Genomic DNA, 21,084 nt, shown 5'->3' with positions numbered 1-21,084 from the left:
CTTTTCATAGTCTTTCCCTAATTTTCTTTTGGGCTGCTGTCCTTATTGATTTTAGTTCTTTGTATATTCTAGAAACAAACTTTTAAAATTCTATATTTTATAAATATATTTTCCAAGTTTGTGCCTTATCTTTAACTTTCCTAAAGTCACATAAAAGTTTCAAAATTATAGCACTGTCAAATCTATTATTTTGCTCCATTAACATTTGCCATCAAAGTCATGAACATATGCTCCTATGTTTTCTCATCGAAGTATATTTTGCTTTTCACATTCACATTCTTATCTATATGGAGTTTATTTTTTGTGTATCATGCCAGGTAATAATTTGTCCTCTGCGGATGGTTACCTCTCCGACACCTCAAATTCATATTCACCAAGGCTCCTCCTCTGTTCAAAAATTATGCTCAAAACTAGCTGAGCACTTAAGGCCTTTCATAGTGTCTTTAACCACATCCTTTGGGTTTATCTCTTCACCACACCCTTCTACAGGAGCACTATTTTCTTGTCGAACCAGATAATTTATTGCATTCACTCTTCTTGAAACACGCCAAAACTATATTCTTGCTCTCTCCACAAGTTGTGTTCTGGTCCTGTCTTTTCTCCTTAAGAAACTGCAAACTTCCTGTAAAAAAGTCATTGTCCAATTCACCTTTGCATCCTCAATGTTCAGTACTGATTGCATAGACTTTCAACACTCAAGAATTTTATTCTGAATTTAATTTGGCCCTTGGAGTTGGGCACTTGCACCCAGTACAAACCATATCTTCGTATTTGGGTGTTCGTACAAAAAGCAAAAGGTTTCTGTCTCTTACCTAGTTTCCCACCCTAGTTGATTCTAAATCTCTTCTGAAATTTTAAACAGACACAAAATACTTTTAATGCCCAGGAGCCAAAGTGATCATTTCTGGCCCTGTGCGTAGGGCCGGCAAGTCTGTGGCTGACGCTAACAGTGAAGGGGACGTGCCCCTTTGCAGGGGATGCCAGGGGGTGGCCCCTCCTTGACCCACTTCGGAGCTGAGGCCACGCGCCTGGGAACGTGTTCACATCCATCGTCCTTCCCTCTTCCCTTTGTTTCCTTAGGCTGCCTGGACCCTGAAAACACAGAGCAGGATGTGGAAATTACCTCTGAAGTCACAGTCTATCCTTCCACGGAACGCTGGAGTGCCCAACCCAGCTGCCAGCATTCCTAAAGTCAACGTCTGGCCTTTCAGGCGGCAGCGATGGTTGGCGCAAAGTTCTCAGACGAATTCTCAACCTCTCGCCGGGCCCGCTTCCTGCTTGGTTACAAGACTCGGTCTGGCGGAGACTGGCAGGTTCCCCTTTGAGAGCCTGGGCTCCCTTACCCGGGACTGAAGGTCACATCCATAGAACAGTGCAAAGGAGGATTCCGTCCACCCCGGTCCCGCAGAGCAGCTTCCGGTGTCTCCGCACCGGCCGCGGGGTCGCAAGCAGCGGAGCGAGGGCCGAGCAAGGGGACGCGTGCGGCGACTGCGCCCCCGGAACCTTCCGCGCAGGCCCCGCGGCCGCCGCGCGCGCCGGAACTGCATTTCCCACAGGCCTCCGCGGCGGAGCCCCGCCCCAGCCCGCCGCCCCCGCGCGGTCCGGGGACCACCCACCCCGCCGCCGCTGTCGCCGCGGCTGCAGCCTCTGGTGTCCTGCCAGCTGTGCTTTTGAAAGGCGGCGGGAGGCGGCGGGCGCGATGGCGAGCCTGGAGCGCCTGCTGTGCGTGCTGAGCCTGCTCCTGTGCTGGGCGGCCAGCCCCGGGCTGTGCGCTCCTCGCGCCTCCACCTCCGAGAAGCCCATCATCGGTAAGAAGGCTGGGCGGGAGCCGCGGGCTGGGGCCGGGTGTCCGTCCTTGGCACTTCCCGCCGCTGGGCTCCAGCTGCTGCGTCCCGGTTTGGAAATACCCGAGTCCAGGGTTACGTTGGGTGCCTTCATTTGTAGCACGAGTAAGAGCCGAGCCCAGACGCCGTTTGGATCGTGCCGAAATATTGCTGCTGCCTGCTGATTCAAACTCGTATGGCTCTTGAAGTTGGAGGGGAGGAGGGTGCGCTGGGAAGAATCCTGCGGATTGTTTTCTTTTTCGTACATAGCTAGGAATTTCTACTAACTCAACAAACTGTATATGCGTTATGTTTATTACAGCTTCACGGAGCGAGGGCGTTGTTTCAAGGTACAATGCATTATACATACAAAAATCGAATTGACCAGATAATCAAGAAATTATGGTATAGTTTGGATTTTTGTCATTCTGCAGCACCGGAGGGCAGCAGTGGCTAGTAGAACCCTAATGTCAGTTCTACTCTGTGTGAAAGTGAAGCTTCTAATTTTTCATTTTCAACTAATTTATGTTTTAAGAAGAGTAAAATCAGTTTGCCTTGCCCAAACAGACATTCAAGGCAGGGAAGGAGAAAGCTATCCAGGAAACATCAATCAGCCTAGAAGTAAAATTTACCAAAAGCAATTTGTGTCAGACAATTAAGATTGACTTTATTTTCGAGGTAGTATTATGCCATTCAAACTCTTTTATCTTCCGGGAAGAGGAACAGCATATTCTGTAACTAAAGAGAAAGTAAATGAGTATTTTTTCATATATACTAGTAGTGCTCACATTTTGATGTTTTTATTTTTTTTAATGTTTTTATTTATTTTCGAGACAGAGAGAGACAGAGCATGAGCAGGGGAGGGGCAGAGAGAGAGGGAGACACAGAATCAGAAAAGCAGGTTCCAGGCTCTGAGCTGTCAGCACAGAGCCGGACGACGCGGGGCTCTAACTCACAAACCGCAAGATCATGAGCTGAGCCGAAGTCAGTCGCTTAACTGACTGAGCCAACCAGGAGCCCCTCAAATGGGTTTCATATCAATATTTAGAACTTGGAATGCCTTATTTCATAAATTGGGTGGTTTCATAAAATGGTGGTTAGAGTCTCCCAGGAGAATTAACTCAAAATAAAATTCTATGTAGTGTGTTGAGAATTGTGAGTACACAGAGGAGGCAAAAAGGAAAAAGAGGGGGACTCTTTTCCCTCTCCTAGAAACAGTGGTAATTCAGGGTTAAATATAGAAAAAAGGGAGAGTCTGCTTTTGGTCACATGAATTAAGACAAAATAACTGAGCACCTACTGTGTGCAAGACATTGAATGCGGAAGTGCAAAGGATTCAAAGACGAGGAAATCACAAACGTTGTGAGATGGTCTTAAAGTATGGGTGGAATCTGGGGGGACTTACATGTTGAGGGACTTACGTGCGACCTGAGCTTCCCCCCATAGATGGGAAAAGTGAATATGTGGGTAAAGGGGCAGGGCAGGGGAGAAGACGGTGGAACTCACCTGTTCTAATATACTTTTCCCCTTCTTGGTACTTATGTTCACCTGTCCCAGACCCTTTTTTATGGCACCTCACCTTGCCTGCCTTGTACCATTCTATTCTCCCATTTCCGATGACACCCCCGAATTCTTTCCCTACCACAGTTCATTTTTCTCAGTGGAAATAATCCTGCCTGTCCACAACAAGGAAGACAGTCCTAGTGAACACATTCTGGTATTGGGCACATGTCCACTGAGTGCCTGACAACTTTTTGCAAGAAGCTGGGAATACAGAAGTGATTGATACAGGGAGCCCTTCCAGTCAGGTGGCCCACAGAGACTGTGAAGGTATGCCAGGTGGTGAAGCAGCGAGTGATACCGTGTTCTCCAAACAGACATGTTTTGCTGTATACTGGATGCCAGTAGCTTTCTGGGGCTGAGGTTTCAGTGATAAGAGGCAGCCTGGGTGGGAGGTGGGGCGGAGCACACAGGGTCTTACAGAGTTTATGAAAGTTTAGGGACCCAGTGGCTTAAACAAGGAGAAACTTAAACAGGGCTCTAATCATATGGACTCCTTGCGATGTGATAGGCGCCCACTGGACTCAGGGCCTTTGCACATGCTATTCCCACACCCTGGATCCTTTTTCTTCCAGATATTTGCCTATGGTTTTCTCCCTCATCTCTCTGAAGCCGCGGCTCAAATGTCATGTTCTGCCTTCTCAGAAAGGGAGGATCCTCAGGGAGGATTTACCTGGCCGTCATATATAAGAGACCGGCTAGATGGGACCTCTGGATAGATGGGACCAACTCCTCCCCCTCTCCAACACACACTTTCTTACTCCGCTCTACTTTTTCTCCTTAGCATTTACCACCAGCCATCAGACTTTATATTATAACCTTTTATCTTGTTAGTTATTTGTCCTCTCTTCTCTCCCTCCCGCACACTAGGATTAAAGTCCACAAGGGAGGGATTTGTGTTTTGTTCATTCATGTGTCCCCAGCACCTAGTTCAGTGCCTGGTAAATATTATGATCCAGTAACGTACTGAATGAAGAAATGGATGACTGAATGGTGATACGATCGGATCTCTTTCCACGTGGAGAATAGATTGGAGTTGTTGCGGGTTGTTTAAGAAGGGATACAGACAGGCTTTTTAAGAAGGTATTGTAATCAGCCAAGATGCTGGTTGCTTAGATTTCCATAGTGTTGCTGATTCTGGAGCTATGTGGAAAGAAGGTATATTTCCACTGCTTTATTGTCAAGGAAACAATGTGTCTTTGAGTGTGTATGGGAGGGGAGAGGCCTCCTTCTAGATTTAAGGATGTGAGATTGATTCTGGGTTGTGTGAAGGAGGCTGGTGCTATTGTAAACCTGCTTTGGGGCTCATTTGGTCTCCCTAACTGAGGTGAGAAAGAGGCTGCTACTTGAAACTCCTATCAGCCTCCTCTTGCTCTTTTCTCAAAGTTTATGGATGCACTTATAGAGGAAGCTTGGTGTTTCATTCTGGTAATTAAACAAGTAAGGTAGTGGTATCTTTACTCTGATATGCTTCCGTTTCTGAGTAAGAAAAAGAGGAAATTGCTTGAAACTAAAACTGTTTTCTCCCCACCCTTTCTTTCTCTCTTTTTGTAATTTAGGAGTATTAATGCAAACGTGCAGTAAGGAAATGAAAAGCCTGGGAAAATACTATATTGCTGCATCCTATGTAAAATATCTGGAGTCTGCAGGTGCAAGAGTAGTACCGATAAGGTATGATCCAATATTTTTACACCATACAAGGAAAAAACTCCTGCTTTATTGCGAATTATCGTCTATCTCAAAAATTCATGTTTCCTTTGCTATGATTGCATCATTTAAACGTGGCAACGTTGCACCTGATTTTTGCCACAAATCTAATGCTTAGGGTCTCTCATTAAATTGTTTAAAGTGTGAATAAAGCTGTATTTGCCAAGCTATTAGAAGTCTGTCCTGTGCATTCGGTAAAGAACAAAATGACAGTTTCCTATACTCCGGAAAAGGTGGTATTTGGAAAGTAATGGAGTAAAAGGATCTAAAACTTAACCAGCTTTATTCCATCATATTAGGATACGGGAACACTTGGGGAATAAAAGAGGTTTTTAGAAGATGACTTTTAAAATACCTTCACACTCTGTTTTAATGTTTGTGAATGACTAATACAGCATAAATTACAATATGAATTACAATTATTCAGTATAAATTACAATTATTACAGTTTTAAAGGAGCTACATTACTTTTGGTGATATGATGGCCTAGTAAGACTAAAATGACTTATGTCATATTTTGATTTGGAAAGAACTGAATTTTTTAACAAAACCTTACAAGTATCTATAATATTTTTTCACCCCAAATTAGTGTATTTTACAATCTTCTGGCACTCTTACCTATCCATCATAAGCGACTTCACACATAAAACACAGCTGTTTGCTTTGGGAAACCTGTTTTTGTCATTAATTTTACGTTAAAAAGTTGTAACAAAGAAAGCTACTCTTCAAATAAAACACTAATAATGAAAATGCAAGCATTACAGCTGAGAGAGTTGTACCACAACATGGCTTTATGTTTAGCTTCATGAGGGTCATCTTCTTGCTTAACCTTTTACGTTTAAGTGCCTCTACCCCTTTCACTTTGGCACTTGTCTTTCAGTTTTTAGTAGCAGATCTAATTTTTTCAAGTGAGATCTTATTTGGAACCTAGATAATACCAGAGTTTACTTTTTTTTTTTTTTTTTTTTTTTTTTTTTTAACATTTACTCATTTTTTTGAGAGACAGAAAGCGAGCAAGCAGGGGGCAGGGTGTGGCAGAGAGAGAGAGGGAGACACAGAATCCGAAGCAGGCTCCAGGCTCTGAGCTGGCAGCACAGAGCCCGATGCGGGGCTCGAACTCACAAACTGCGAGATCGTGACCTGAGATGAAGTCGGCTGCTTAACTGACTGAGCCACCCAGGCGCCCCAACACCAGAGTTTTAGAGCCGAGGAGGCTTTAGAGAGTCTTCAGAACAGAGTTTCAATGTTTTCATCACCGAAGCTTTCTCTGCAAGTGGTTTTTTAGGACATTAGTGCTGATCACCTGGATGGGAGGTAGGAGAGACACGAGGCAGGTAGACGACTTCAGAGACCGTTGAGGTAGGCTATGTGTGAAGTGATGCAGGCTTGGCTTAGAGCAGTGCTTGCTGTAGGACTGATGGGTAAACGTTCTCTAAAAATATCAACAAGATTTGATGACTAATAGAATGAAAGGGCACAGGGAGGAATAGTCAAGAATGACCAGTTTTGAAACGGGGGAAGTTTTGAAACTTGGGGAAGTTTTGAAACTGAGGAAGTTTTGAAACCTGATGACTGGGAACAGAATACTGGCATTTATGACGGAGTCACTGAAAGTGTGACTGTCAGCACATAGCTTAATTTCCAGGTTGGGTTCCCGAAGTTCATTTTAAGGTGTATCACTCGCAATTAGAATCATAGAGTCCTACAAAAGCAATGTGATCCATGGCAGCTAAATTTCCAGAGTGACCTACAGAGGATTGCCTAATGGAGAATGGGACTGAAGTGGCCACACTGATAAGGTTGAGTTTATTTCCACATTTGGGATGCTGGGGGTCAACTTCCGTGGCTTAGAAGGGATAGGGAGGAGGATGGAAGACCCAAGGAAAATTCCGGAATAGGTAAAGGGGTTTGTCTTTGTTGTCCTTCTGCCTTCTCAGGTGCCTGGTGCCCTGAGGTTATGCTAAATCCCCACTGGTGGAACCCAAGATCAGCGTCCTCCTGAAGGGTAGCATTGGCCCCTTTTGATTTAAAAATTTGTTTTGTTCACACAGTGTTTTGTAACATTTTTAAACATTTACAAGTCAGAAGCCTTCATGAAAGTCTGAATTTCTGGCCTCCTTCTCTCCCCCCGCCAAGATAATGATATGGAGCTGACTTCAAATAAAACAACATTGGCAACAAGGCCTGTCACTCCTCTTTGTGCCACTGAAACTGTGTCATCCACCATCATTATCAGGCTTAAGCCGTTTTCTTTTAGTTAACGAGAGAGCAAACTAGTTCGTATCCTATTGAGAAGGTCTTTCGTTTCCAGAAAGTATCACAACATGCAAGCAACATCTATATTCAGAGAATATGACCTGGCCTGTTTTTGCTGTCTGGTCTCTGAGGCACTTGAGTTCATGACACTTCCTCCCCTCCTTCCCCCAACAATTAAGCCCCTTAAAAGTGATTACCTGGGTCCAGAAATTCGGTCGTGCACAATATGGGAGCCATTTATTTAGAATTAATGAAATGACTGAAACCAGCATGCATGGCTAGTTGGTAGAAGTCCCTGGAATGTAGCTGAGTGATCTAAATCCATTCCTGTGAGGACTGTCTGTCCTGGTTTAAACATCCATGGGGAAGATTCTGGGTCCTGACTGTTCGGTTCCCTTGTCACTGGCACAGTCTGGGGAGATTGGACTGGCAGGGTGCTGGGAATGCGGACTCACGTTTCATCTCCCTGCTGCTTCCCAAGTCAGGGCCACTTGCCCATGTATCCTTCATCTAAGATAATGGTAGGCACCATTAATATCACCCACTGCTTTGTAGCTCTCTGCTGGGAGGAGGATTATTATGAACTTCTAAAGAGACCCGGACTGGCAAGGCTCATTTGGACTTTGAGAAAAACCCAGCACAACAAAGCACAGCCAAGTTCCGGGCATCATAAGTGTGTTTAATAATGGGAGAGGTGTTCTAACTGTTCCTTAAACTTTCCCTGGGGCAGAAATGGACTGTGGTTGACATTTGATCAGAAACCCACTTTTGTGGCTGATTGAGAGGGCGTTATGTCTTGTTATTCTCTTATAGAACCAGAAGACTGCTTAACGTAGGAAAGCTGTTGCAGGAATTTCGTAATCACGATGCTCTCTTCTCTTGTTCTTGCATTTTGTGAACTTTTGGAAGAGCAAAACCCATTTTACTATGACCTAACTAAATTTTCACAGATTAATCCCATCACTTTTCTCTGGAGAAGGGGGTAAAATCGTCAATAACGTGGTGATGTTAGGAACCCTTACGTGAGGTCTGATGAAGGGAGCTTCAGAATAATTACCTGGGCAAATTGCACCGGTCTACAGTGGTGTACATGTAGTCTGTCCCTAGGTCGGAACTCTTCTGACTTTTGAAAACACAGTGGTCTCCAGATCTTTGCAGTTAGTGGTGGGGGTGGGATGAAGAAGGGACTTGGCATTTATATGTGTTGTTTTTTATCTGCCCAAACTGCCTGTAGTTAAGGTAGGCATATTCATAAATCTTTTTATTTAGTCTTTATATAAAACTACTGAGTATCCTTACGTGTTGTTGATAGTTTCCAGCTAACAGAGAAATTACTGGTGCCCAAATCTCATGGTCTTTAAAGTTTTACATACTAACACACACTTCACAATATTAAGTTATATTGAGACCACATGAAAACACATTTACTTGTCTGATTAGCAACACAGGGTATACTTACAATATGTGATTTTCATGTAGTTTGAAAAAATATCTCTAGGAAGGGAGAGAGATATTGCCTAGCATTTAAGAATTATGTTTCTTTCTTTTTTTTTTAAATTAATGTGGGGACTTTATTTTCAGTCTTTTTTCTTTAAGTTTTGGAAATGGATGTTTTATAATTGTTTTTGTTGTTTTCAGACCTGATCTTACCAAAGAAGAGTATGAAAGGCTTTTCCGGTCTATTAATGGGTAAGTTGAAGCATTGATTTGATATAGGGAATGAGGTGGAGGTCATCTACTTTTGCAAAAATACATAAAAGGATACATGTTTCAATGTAACTATCTTTTAGTGGTGTAATGGTAGTTTTCTGAATTCCGTTTTAGGAATCGTTTTGTTGAGAGTTGAAAAAGTACTGCAGACTGGAAGTGGCCTAAGAAATAAATGCTACATAGTAGATACATTTAGGTCTTTTTTTTTTTTTTTTTTTTTTTCCTTAAGTGTCACATAATCTTTGTTCCTTTAATGCTTGTCTTTAATGTATTGAAGCCACTTTGAATGGCATGGCATACTGCCTGGTCAGGGGATTTAGAAGTTCTAAGTCTGGGGATTGGAATTGGTGATCTTTCAGAAGGTAGTTCGAGGGGCTCCTGAATGGCTCAGTTGTTTGAGTGTCCGACTTCAGCTCGGGACATGATCTCACGGTTCATGAGTTCGAGCTCTGCCTCGGGCTCTGTGCTGAGGCATGGAGTCTGCTTGGAATTTTCTCTCTCCCTTTCTCTCTGCCCCTCCCCTGCTTGCTCACTCTCTTTCTCTCCCTCTCAAAATAAATAAACTTAAAAAAATGAAAAAAAAATTAAATTCTCATGGATATTTGCTTCTAGCCCATGTATATTTTTATGACCAGTTTGTTCTTTAGGATTAAAAGTAATTCTCTATGAGCCAAAACCAATTCACGATTATGAGCCTGCATTTGATTTTGCCATCACTGATCCCCTGAATTTAAACCTAGCTGTGCCTGGAATTTTATCTCGACTTGATTTCTAGTTTTGTATACTCTCCTCCCCTCCCCTGCCTATTTATCCTTAATTTGTCTATACTCTATCTCAAAAATAAACTTGTTTATTGAAGAAATTGCAGGAGAATATGCACAAAAGTATTAACTACGGCAGTTTGTGAATGTGTGGGAGTGTAAATATTTTATCTTTTTGCTGTAGTTTCTTTCATTAATGATACTGTTACTTATGTGGTAAGGCAAAATGTATTTAAAATTTTTTTTAATGTTTATTTTTGAGAGAGAGAGACAGACAGAGAGACAGAGAGAGTGCGAGCGGGGGAGGGGCAGAGAAAGAGAGAGACACAGAATCTGGAACCCGACAAGGGGCCTGAACCAGGAGACCATGACCTGAGCCGAAGTTGGACGCTTAACCGACTGAACCACCCAGGTGCCCTAAGGCAAAATTTGTTTTAAAGTAAAAAGAGTTTATTTTCAGTGGGGCGTGAGGTTGAAATGCACCCACTTTTATGTCGTTTCAGGATCCTTTTCCCTGGAGGAAGCGCGAATCTCAAGAAGTCAGGTTATGCCCTCGCAGCCAAAAAATTTTACAACTTGGCCATACAGGTAGATATTGTTCATCGTTTATTATACCAGATGGGTTTTTGTAATTTTCCGTGGGGATAATGCTTTTTTAAGCGTGTGGTGGTACTTCCTTCACGATTTCCCTGGCTCATCCCGCTTTACCTTTGGAGCTGCCAGCTCCAAAGTTCGTGGCAGCTGTCACCTGTTTTCTGTGTTCTTCATTTAGTTCTGGCTGGTCCAGGGAACCAGAGTCTCGCAGACCGGCCCTCTATGCCGGTGCTCATTAATATGATCCAGGTCCTTATGTGGGCTTAGTAAGCTGTTTTGTGTCTTGTGAACCAGGCATTGTTCGTATGTTACTAATTGTCATCTCCTCTTGAAAGCTCCTCTCCGTCCTATTTGACCTTGAACGGTTACCTTAGACTCCACAGTGTCACCAGGCACCAAAGCCTCTTGATTCCTTTCTGATGTCTCACACTGAGCCCACGTTTGCACCATACTTCAGATCTTTACTGTTTCTCTCCTGAACTATAATCTTGCTGGCCCTGGTATCTCCCCCGGCCCTTAAACATTTCCCTAAAAGAACTGCCTTTAGCATCCGAGATACTTGCTTAAAGACTTTTAATGGTTAGGCTAGGTAATCTGTAGCCTATCATAGTCTTTGGGTCAAGACATGTAGTGTGTCCACAGCCCCACTTTTCCAGCTTTTCCTTATGCACATAATTGAAGCCAGGTTGGTATTCCTAGCATATGTTCTGTGTCCTCCTACTTAAAAAAATTTTTTTTTTAATGTTTTATTCATTTTTAAGAGAGAGAGATGCAGAGAGGGGGACAGAGATTCTAAGCGGGCTCCATGCTGACAGCAGAGAGCCCAATGCGGGGCTCGAACTCAGGAACCTTGAGATCATGACCTGAGCTGAAGTCAGAAACTTAACTGACTGAGCCACCCAGGCGCCCCTGTGTCCTCTTACTTTTAAATTGGTTTAGTCTGTTTCTTTCCATTCTATCCCCAGTGCACAGTTTGGCTGTGTTTCCAGACTAAGGTGCTACTCCCCTTCTGTAGAAGTTGCTTTGCCAACTCCAATTGGAATGGTGTCCCACTCCCTCTTAACTTTTAGAGTGTGTTGTTGTAGAATAGTTCAAACATTTACTTAGCTCCAACTCTGCAATATGACAGGATCTGTGACCTTCAGGAGCTTATATTTCAGAAGACAGACTATGTTGAGGTTAGCTACTTACGTCTCTTCAGATTTCACAGTTCTAGCACCTTTTGAGGTGTTCCTCATTTCATATCACATGCTACCATGTACTTAGTACATGCTCAGTGGATATTTTTTTAAAAAAGTGAACAAAGTGGACACTTTGTAATGTGAGTGATTTAAAATGCATTTGGGAAATACATATGGACATTATAAAGTAGTCATTTTTCCTTTTGCATACGGGACTCATGTAACTAGCTTGTTCAATTAAAAAAAAAAAAAAAAGGAAACACATAATCCATAAGATCCAAAAGTCTACTTTTTTTGTAAAGTTTGCTTTTATTTATTTTGCGAGAAAGATAGAGAGCAAGCAGGGGAGGGGCAGAGATGGAGACAGAATCCCAAGCAGACTTTGCACTATCAGTGCAGAGCCTGATGTGCAGTTTTGAACTCACGAACCATGAGATCATGACCTAAGCCAAAATCAAGAGTCAGGTGCTTAACTGACTGAGCCACCCACGTGCCCCCTGAAAGTCTACTTTTTAAAATGTAATTAGCTACCTGAAGATTTCAAAGCAAAGGAAAATAGCTCAGCCACCTTGAACTGATTTAGCTACAGCTCCTGGGATCCACAAAGCCCTCCCTGAAGAAGCCTTGAGAAGCGAAGTCTGTTAGATCTGTTCACTGCTACTCTGTGTCCTTTGCTCTGCTAGGCTTTGTGGAGGATCCACAAAAAATAAAAGATGTGGTCCCAGCAAGCAAGGACTTAACATTTAGCCGAGAAGTTAATTTGGTACTTATGGACACAGAACAGTTAAGCCCTCTTTTGTGTTTACTATAGATGCAGTATGACCTTTCAACTTGATGTATGCAACTCTAGCTTCTAAAAATAAAATTTGCCAGACCTGCATATAAAGTGTTAGAAATCCTACCTTGGGATGGAAAGTATAGGAATTAATGTAAATCTGTATTTTTCTTAGCGAGGAACAGGAAAAAAAAAAAAAGGGGAAACCTTAACAATTTCCTCACTTAAAATGAGTGACTGTTAGGTTATATTTTACAATGTATGCAGGAAAATCACTGCTTTTAGAAAAGTTGCAAAACGCATGTTGGTAATATCAGTACATATGGGTTTAATCATTCCTTAGCCAAAAAAATGGAGTTGCTGGAAAACTTTCTCCCCATCCATGCTAGTTGTTGTGACTCCTTTTGAAGAAGCTCAATACATTTGTACTTCTTTAGTTGGCAACTTTCACTTTATGCAAATTTCTTTCACTTTTGCTTGGCCTTATTCTTACTGACCATTCATTCCTTCCCTTCCAGATCATAGCTTCCCCTGATTTAAATCTGATTTAAATCATGCAGCTATTACTATAAATGCTTAGAATGGAGGAGGGACTTCAGAGTGTGTTCCAACCAGACAATCATCCAAAGCAACAAGATTTGTAGAAGATGTATAAATGGGCGTTTATCTAGCATTACCTTTGGTGGTTGCAGTCTCTGATTGTTACTTGTGTTGGTTAGTAGCCGCCTGGCAGATGTCAGTCTTTTTCCCGGCGCAGGTGAGGTTAGGTAGTTTGACTCAACCTGAATTATTATATAGGAGCTTGGTCTGAGGAAAGATGAAGTCCTAGCCTACTTATGGATCCTGGAAAGTTCTTTAGAAACCCATGCATGACGTGCCTGTCTCATCATGACAAACCAAATGTATAATTTTTGTTTCGAAAAGTTGAATAAGCTTAGTTTTCTCTTCCACTCTGCAAAGAGTTTCGATGATGGAGACTATTTTCCTGTGTGGGGCACATGCCTTGGATTTGAAGAGCTTTCGTATCTGATTAGTGGGGAGTGCTTATTAACGCTCACGAAAACGGAAGGAGTTACGATGCCGCTCAACTTCACCAAAGGTGAGTACTGTCTTTTCCAGCCTTTAAAAGATATTACCTGGGCAGGATTCGTAAGTAGCACATCTCCACGTCGGAAATGCTCATAATGTTTACTGATTCTTACATGATTTACACAAGCTGATGATGTGGATGATCGCTTTTGTACTGAGCTGTGAAGATGGCTGGAGAAGCCCTCATTGCCTGTAGTGCTCCTGGGACCGTGTGTGATTAAGACCTCTGAGGTCGGGCCTGGGTTTGAGTCCTACTTTGTCGCGTTTGCCTTGAGGCATGGCTTAGCCTCTCTCGGCTTTCATTTCCTGATTTTAAGGGTTTTCCTCTTATGGTCATTTGTGAGGACTGAACAAGACGCTGCTTTCCAGGTACTGTGTGAAACGCTTTCAATACAAGTCTCGTAAATGTTAGCTCTAACTATTATAGTACAGCACTGTTCCCTTGGCCGTGTACTCTGTTTGAATCCCAGCTGTGGTGTACTGCAGTTCGATTCTGGTACTGACCACCCGGAGTTAGCTCAGCCTCCAGTTAAAGGTTATCTCCCCAGCTAGACTGCCCTTATTTCAAGATACACCAGCCATAAGTCACATCCGCAAGGCCACCCACACTACTCGCCAACTGGCCACAATTTTGAGGATTCCCATGACCCTTCCTGAGGTTCAGTAATTCACAAGAATGACTCTCAGAACTCAGGAAGGTGCTGTGTCTGCGCTAACTTTTATTATAAAGGATACACACAAGGTGACATCTGGGGAGGGAGTGCAGAACCTCTGTGTCCTCTCCCTGTTGAGTCACATCACCCTCCTGGCATGTCAGGAATTTTTTCCTGGGGTTTCATTGCGAAGGCAAGATTGATTAAATCATGGGCTGTGTGACTGTACTCAATCTCCAGTCTCCCTTCCGTCCCCGGAAGTCAGGCTGGTTCAAAGTCCTAACCTACTCTAGTCATGTGGTTGACCTTTCTGATGACCAGCCTCGTCTTGAAGCTGCCTAGGGCCCCACCAGGAGTCACCTCATTAGCATTACGGAGACTCTCCTATTTCTCAGGAAATTCTGAGAGTTTTAGAAGCTGTCAGGAACTCAGGGCACAGAACCAGGCAAATTCTTTGTCATACCACTCTGTGTAACTACGTAATGATTCTTGTAGGTTATCTGATCTCTGGAGCCTCAGAGTTGAGTGCCGTCTGCTATCTTGTTCTCATAAGGATTTTGGATGGAAAGCAGTAGTTTTATACATAGAACCCATCGAATATTCTATATTTTTCAAAGTTCTTTCTCACATTATCTCACTTAGTCATCGTAAGAGCTCTGTGGGAAGCACATGTATTAGGTCAATCTATTTTGGATGTGTGTGGTGAGAACCCAGTTTATAAAAAAAATGAAGAGTGCCTTACCTGAGTGCATTTTTATTATCTGAGGTGCAGGGATTCTCATGGAAGCCATTAGCATGCTGAGTGAGAGGCTTCATTTAGGGAGAGCTGGCGTCAGGGCCTTGCATATCATCAGAACTTTTTTATCCTTTTGCTGGTGTTTGAGTTTATGCATCAGACTCCAGAGCCTGGTGTGAGGTAAACTGCTCTTTTCTGATCTCTTTACCGAGTAGAGATTTCTTGGCCTGGTCAATGTTCTTTTCTACGTTGTTGGTGTTCCTTTTTTTTTTTTTTTTTTTTTTATTTTGAGAGAGAGAGAGAGCAAATGGTGGAGAGGCAGAGAGAGAGAGAGAGAGAGAGAGAGAGTGTCCCAAGCAGGCTCTGCACTATCAGCGTGGAGCCTGATGTGGGACTCGAACCCATGAACCTCGAGATCATGACCTGAGCTGAAATCAAGAGTCAGATGCTTAACCGACTAAGCCACCCAGGCACCCCTACATTGTTGGTATTTTTAAACCTTTTAAAGTCCAGATACCTTTAAAAATATGTTGAAAGTTCTGGATCATTTCCTGAGAGAACAAAAATATGTTCGTGTGGTAAACTGTACCTGATTTCAAGATAACTCAAGTTAAAATTCTCTGCTTACTCTATGGCCAGCCTGATAATGATAATATTGGAAGGATTTTAGTTATTCATGTTACAATTCTGTAAGAAAAATACTTGATTATAGAACATATTTGAATTTGTGTGTTAAACTCATTTTGTGCTTGCCCAGAAAACATATGTGGAAATGATGTGTTTTGCTTATCAACTAGGCATCTTGATTATGTCTTAATAATGGCCTCTTTTTGGCTGTTAGATCAGTGACTTTGGTGGATTTTATTTTGCCTGTGTTTAAATCATTTCTCTTGTGCTTAAATTATTTCAGGTGCATTCCAGAGCAGAATGTTCCAGAATTTTCCTGATGACTTGTTGATGTCATTATCACTGGAACCTCTAACTGCAAATTTCCACAAGTGGAGCCTCTCCATGACGGTATCACATTAATTAACAATGAAATTAATGCATTTAGATTAACTACAGAAGTAATTATTTTGTTTTATTTTTATACTCTAGAATTTTACGATGAATGAAAAGTTAAAGAAGTTTTTCAATGTGTTAACTACAAATACAGATGGCGAGACTGAGTTTATTTCAACCATGGAAGGTATATATCATGGCACATACAAACCTTATGTTTCTATATATTAATTTTCATTTTATAGTTCTTTTATGAATTATAAAATCATGTTACTTTGGGGTGTGAAGATAGAAGCTAGGGCATTTTTGGAAACCGACTTTTTCCAAATGAGTTGTGATTTACCTGGGTCCTCTTCGAGAATGGGGTCAGGGAAATGGAAAATAAAGAGTAAGGGGAGGGTAGCTAAAGATAGAAATGGAGAAAATGACTTGTGTTTTTAGCAGTGGTATAGATTAAGCACCATGATAGATTCTCCCGCAGACAACAACAAAAAATATGATTCACATTCAGAAAAGCATCTTCCTAAACACAAGTATACCCCACTATCCCAAAGTAGAACCTTCCTATGAAACTCTTAAACCAAAATGGCACAAAGCAAAGAGTATCCCCCCACATTCCAAAAGTTCGCATTAAAGCCACCTTGGTTTTATGAGGGACTTGCATTAGAACCTATTTCCGCTAAGTGAAAGAAATCCGAAGAGGGCTTTTACTTTCATGAAGAAACGCCATTGCTCTACTAACGTAAGTCTCTCATAACCGTGAAGTGGCACACGTGGACTTCTGGCAAGTGGAGGATACCAGTATATTGAGGAAGTGACCGTAGGGATACTCACGCCGAAACCCCTGGGAGTTAAATGGAGTACTTTCTTGTTTTCATGGTTAATTTATGTATCTTTGAAGGGGTTGGGGGATCGGGTCAGAGAGAGAGAGGGAGACAGAGAATCCCAAGCAGGATCTGTGCTGTCAATGCAGGGCTTGAACCTATGAACCATGAATGACCTGAGCCAAAATCAAGAGCTGGAGGCTTAACCAACTGAGCCACCCAGGTGTCTTGGAATACTTTTTTTTTTTTTTTAATTTTTTACATTTATTTTTGAGAGAGCACAAGTGGGGGGGGGGGTGTGCAGAGAGAGAAGGAGACAGAATCCAAAGCAGGCTCCAGGCTCTGAGCTGTCAACACAGAACCTGGCACGGGGCTCAAACCCATGAACTGTGAGATCATGACCTGAGCCGAAGTCGGATGCTTAACCAACTGAGCCACCTAAGCGCCCCAGAGGAAACTGCATTTATTCCAGACTTGAAGGGATTTCCATATGATGAGACTTTAAGGAAAACGAGCCGTCAAAGCCAAAAAATCACTAATGTGCAAGCAAGGACAATGCATGACAACTTACAGAAATAGTAGACAGTCTTTGAGTCAGTGAGGCTGTGCCACATGAGAGGCCAGGGTCCTGGAGTGGAATGAACTGAAATAAAGTGGATATAGTTCTTATTATTCAAAGATTGGTCTTTTTGCTGGCTTGCTCTTGGGGGAGGTCAGAGGTCCAAGGGTTTACAAACAGTGTCTGGGAAATTGTGGGGAAGGTTGGTCAGCCTAGTCTGAAGTCTGAACCTGTTACCTTCTCCTTAACACTATTTTCTCCCTCTGTTTTTTTGCTTTAATGATAGCATTGGCATTTCCCAAATCATCCCAGGTTAGAAACTCGGATGTTGTCCTTGACTTCCTGCCCTCATTCTCCACATCTAAAAAATGTGTGCAACATTCTGTTCCCCAAATGCCTCTTGAAAATATTACCTCCCCTGCATCCAGCTTAGCCCTGGCCGACTTCTGTGTTAACCACGTTCTACCTAGACTCCTCGGTAACCTCCTAACTGTCCACAAAGTCACTTTCCAGGTGGCCTCTGATGACCCCTCTGAAACACCAATTATGAAGTTAGGAACCTTTCCACAGAGACATAGTTTAGGCTGAGACAAACTGGCTTATGTAAAAGGACACCAAAAATGCACAGCATGGTTCATTCTTATATGATTACGTTATGTGAGGAAATGAAAACACAGCATGAGGTAGGGGGAAAACAGACCCATTGTGGAAGAAACTTGTGTCACTAATCACGCGCGGGCACCTGACTGTTTAACTGGGTTATACTCAGAGGCTCAACTATTTCACTCTTCTCTGATTACCTAGCAAATCATGCTACAAATTGTAAAAGGTTGAAAAACCAGGGAAATGTACTGTGAATGTTCACATTCTGAGCTGAAATTCTTTTGTCTCTGAGAGAATGAGCGCAATTTTACCCTGACACTGTGAATTATAAAATAATGTTTTCCCTAGGGTGTAAAACATAACTGAATTGTAAGTAACAGCTTAGAGCATTCTCACCTCACTTACTTGTTTGTGTTCTTCATGCAGGGTACAGGTACCCAGTATACGGTGTCCAGTGGCATCCAGAGAAAGCACCTTACGAGTGGGGGAAGTTAGAAGGGATTTCTCATGCTCCGAATGCTGTGATGGCGGCGTTTTATTTAGCGGAGTTCTTTGTTGCTGAAGGTAATATGCGGGTATATAACTTTATTAGTCTACTGTAGCTTTGGAGGAAATTGCCCTCATCTGAACTTACTATACTCTCTTGGCTCTGTAGATGTTCCATAGGTTGAACTTTAAAAAAGATTAAATCATAGGAAAGCCCTGAAATTGAGATATTAGACATTCAAATAAAATCAGGACAGTTATTTCAGTTAATTATACAATCTAAAGAGCACTTAGCTTTTTTTTTTTAATGTTTACTTTATTTTTCTTGGGTGAGGGGGAGGTGCAGAGAGAGAGGGAGACAGGATCCGAAGCGGGCTCTGCACTGAGAGTGGAGAGCCCGATGTGTTTCTTAAACTTACAAACCGCAAGATTATGACTTCAGCTGAAGTCAGATGCTTAAGCGACTGAGCCACTCAGGCGCCCCAAAAATGTGCTGAATTCTTGAACAACAGCATGAAGATTGTTGAGTTCTTTGTTTTTCTTTCTTTCTTGAAGATTTTTAAAAAAAATGTTTTCCCTGTGAGTCGTCATTGTGGGAATAATGCTTTAATTTTAACATTCTCTGAGAATTAGATGTCATTTTTCTAAGAAAACTACATAAATTGAGTACATACTCATCAGTCTGTGATTTTAAGGCTGCCTGTCTGCAGGCATTGGCACATTGGAGAAAGTTCATGGGCTTTTTCATGATGAAAACACAGAGGCATTTTCATGCTGTTATATTTATGGGTAAAACTGAGAATTTGGCGGTAGATGCTTAGGTTCCAGTTGAGTGACACAGCTATGGGACAGAGCTACAAACGCAACTTGCAAGGGACACGGCATACTCTGGCGAGGCGTGAACTCCAGCCCATTGTGTTTGCACCCTGTCTCCAAGCTGCCCTATGTTTTTATCAGCCCTCCTGGCCACACTCATGAGTCAAGTACTTACCTCCTCAGTTCTCTCTGGTTTAAAATTATGTTCAGTTGAATGGGTAGTTTCATGACAAAAACTCCGAATTAAAAAAAAAAAAAAAAAAATTGTCTCCTGTGCAGTGCTAATCCCAAGTAACATTTTCCTGTTGCATATTCAGAGAAAATGAGAACGGCGTAGGCGGTTTGTTGCAGCATTATCACGTGGCAAAGCTGTTTATTTTATCTTCATTTCCCAATATCCTTCTTTCTAAAAATGCCACAAAGCCTATATTTATTTTCACTTTAGGAGAAAGTCTGAGCCTTCACTGCTTCACATTCAGACTTCAGCTCACTTTTCTCTTTTTTTTTAATTTAAATTTTTTCTTTTAACGTTTATTCATTTCTTTGAGTGGGGGAGGAGCAGAGAGAGAGGAAGACACAGAATCCAAAGCAGGCTCCAGGCTCTGAGCTGTCAGCACAGAGCCCAACGCAGGGCTCGAACCCACGAACCAGGAGATCATGACCTGAGCCGAAGTCGGAAGCTTGACTGGCTGAGCCACCCAGGCGCCCCCAGACTTCAGCTACCTTCTTTTGGTTTTTTTTTTCAATTAAAAAAATTTTTTTTTAAGTTTATTTATTTTGAGAGAGAGAGAGAGCCAGGGAGGGGCAGAGAGAGAGGGAGAGAGAGAATCCCAAGCAGGCTCCATGCCTTCTGTGCAGAATCCAGTGTGGGGCTCAAACTCACGAACCGTGAGATCATGGCCTGAGCTGAAACCAAGAGTCCAATGCTTAACTGACTGAGCCACCCAGGCGCCCCAAACTTCAGCCAACTTCTGTGTTCCTCCTTGTTATCCCCGTTTCTGCCTTGCCTCTCACTTCTCCGTATGCCTCAGTTTTGCCAACATCTCCATTCTCTTCGCTCTTGAAGCATCTCAAGAAGATAGACCATGAAAACATCACAGTATACAATTCTGTGTGGTTACTAGACTAGGCTTCTTGCGTGCTAGGACCTTGCCCTGTTTATATTTCCGTCCCCAGGCCCTGCAGCAAGTCTTGCACACAGTAGGCCCTTTGTAAGTGTTTGAGTCAGTGGGAGAGGGAGCCCCACGCTGGATCTGGTGCGGGGCAAATACAGATGCTCTTTTTCGGTAGGTAATGAATCAATGCTGCATTATGTAGGGGAGTTCTTGTAAGATATTTCTCCTTTTTTGGTAGTATTTTCCTGCTTAATAATGCTGATTATAGGAAGCCATGTTATAAAGTAGCCTTTTGAAGATTATTTATACTTTTTAAAAATGAACACTCTTTTTCTTGCAGCTCGGAAAAACAGTCATCATTTTGAATCTGACGTGGAAGAGAATAAAGCACTGATTTATCAGTTCCGTCCAGTTTATACTGGAAATATTTCCTCATCATTTCAGCAAAGTTATATATTTGATTGAAAGCCTGCCATGTGTTAACACTGGAATTTGGGATAATTCCACTATTAAACTGTTGCAATAACTTGCTTCTCATGGCAATAATGGAAAGCCACAGAGATTCCTTTTCTGTAATGTTCCTGGTTCTGATTCTTCATTTAGTGTGTTTGAATATTTATATCACATTTGAAAATTAATCAGTGAGACAGATAAAAAAAATCACAGTGTATTCCATGGAAAAGATTTTATGTGAAACTTAAAATAAATGCATTGAAAATCCAAATATTTTATTTTTTTCCTGTTGATTATAGAAATAAGTACCTCTTCCCACTCCCCCCCACCCCCAAACCATCCACCCCATCCTTGCTGAAGACCCTTCTTAAATCTTAGCTC

The 21,084-nt window shown here is 42.3% G+C and overlaps 1 protein-coding gene across 1 annotated transcript; it reads left to right on the top strand.

Annotated features, from left to right (window-relative positions):
- Positions 1-1,607: 1,607 nt before the first annotated feature.
- Positions 1,608-20,974, top strand: GGH (gamma-glutamyl hydrolase). Its single transcript, XM_042923434.1, has 9 exons — positions 1,608-1,808; positions 4,943-5,054; positions 8,985-9,035; positions 10,321-10,405; positions 13,328-13,466; positions 15,756-15,862; positions 15,944-16,034; positions 18,260-18,397; positions 20,591-20,974. Exons 1-9 carry the CDS (start codon positions 1,700-1,702, stop codon positions 20,713-20,715), a joined length of 957 nt encoding a protein of 318 aa, XP_042779368.1. The 5' UTR covers positions 1,608-1,699; the 3' UTR covers positions 20,716-20,974.
- Positions 20,975-21,084: the final 110 nt, after the last annotated feature.

The sequence above is a fragment of the Panthera leo genome, chromosome F2 (genome assembly GCF_018350215.1).
Source record: "Panthera leo isolate Ple1 chromosome F2, P.leo_Ple1_pat1.1, whole genome shotgun sequence".
Lineage (NCBI taxonomy): Eukaryota > Metazoa > Chordata > Mammalia > Carnivora > Felidae > Panthera > Panthera leo.
The sequence above is the reverse complement of the archived record's forward strand: the minus strand, read 5'-3'. Positions and strand labels throughout refer to the sequence as shown.

What these genes read in the sequence shown, in the direction of transcription:
- GGH (XM_042923434.1), top strand. Translation starts at nt 1,700, where the DNA reads ATGGCGAGCCTGGAGCGCCTGCTGTGCGTGCTGAGCCTGCTCCTGTGC. An exon ending in AGTGGAGCCTCTCCATGACG is followed by an intron (nt 15,863 to 15,943) that starts GTATCACATTAA and finishes TTTATACTCTAG; the next exon opens with AATTTTACGATGAATGAAAA. An exon ending in GGAGTTCTTTGTTGCTGAAG is followed by an intron (nt 18,398 to 20,590) that starts GTAATATGCGGG and finishes TTTTTCTTGCAG; the next exon opens with CTCGGAAAAACAGTCATCAT.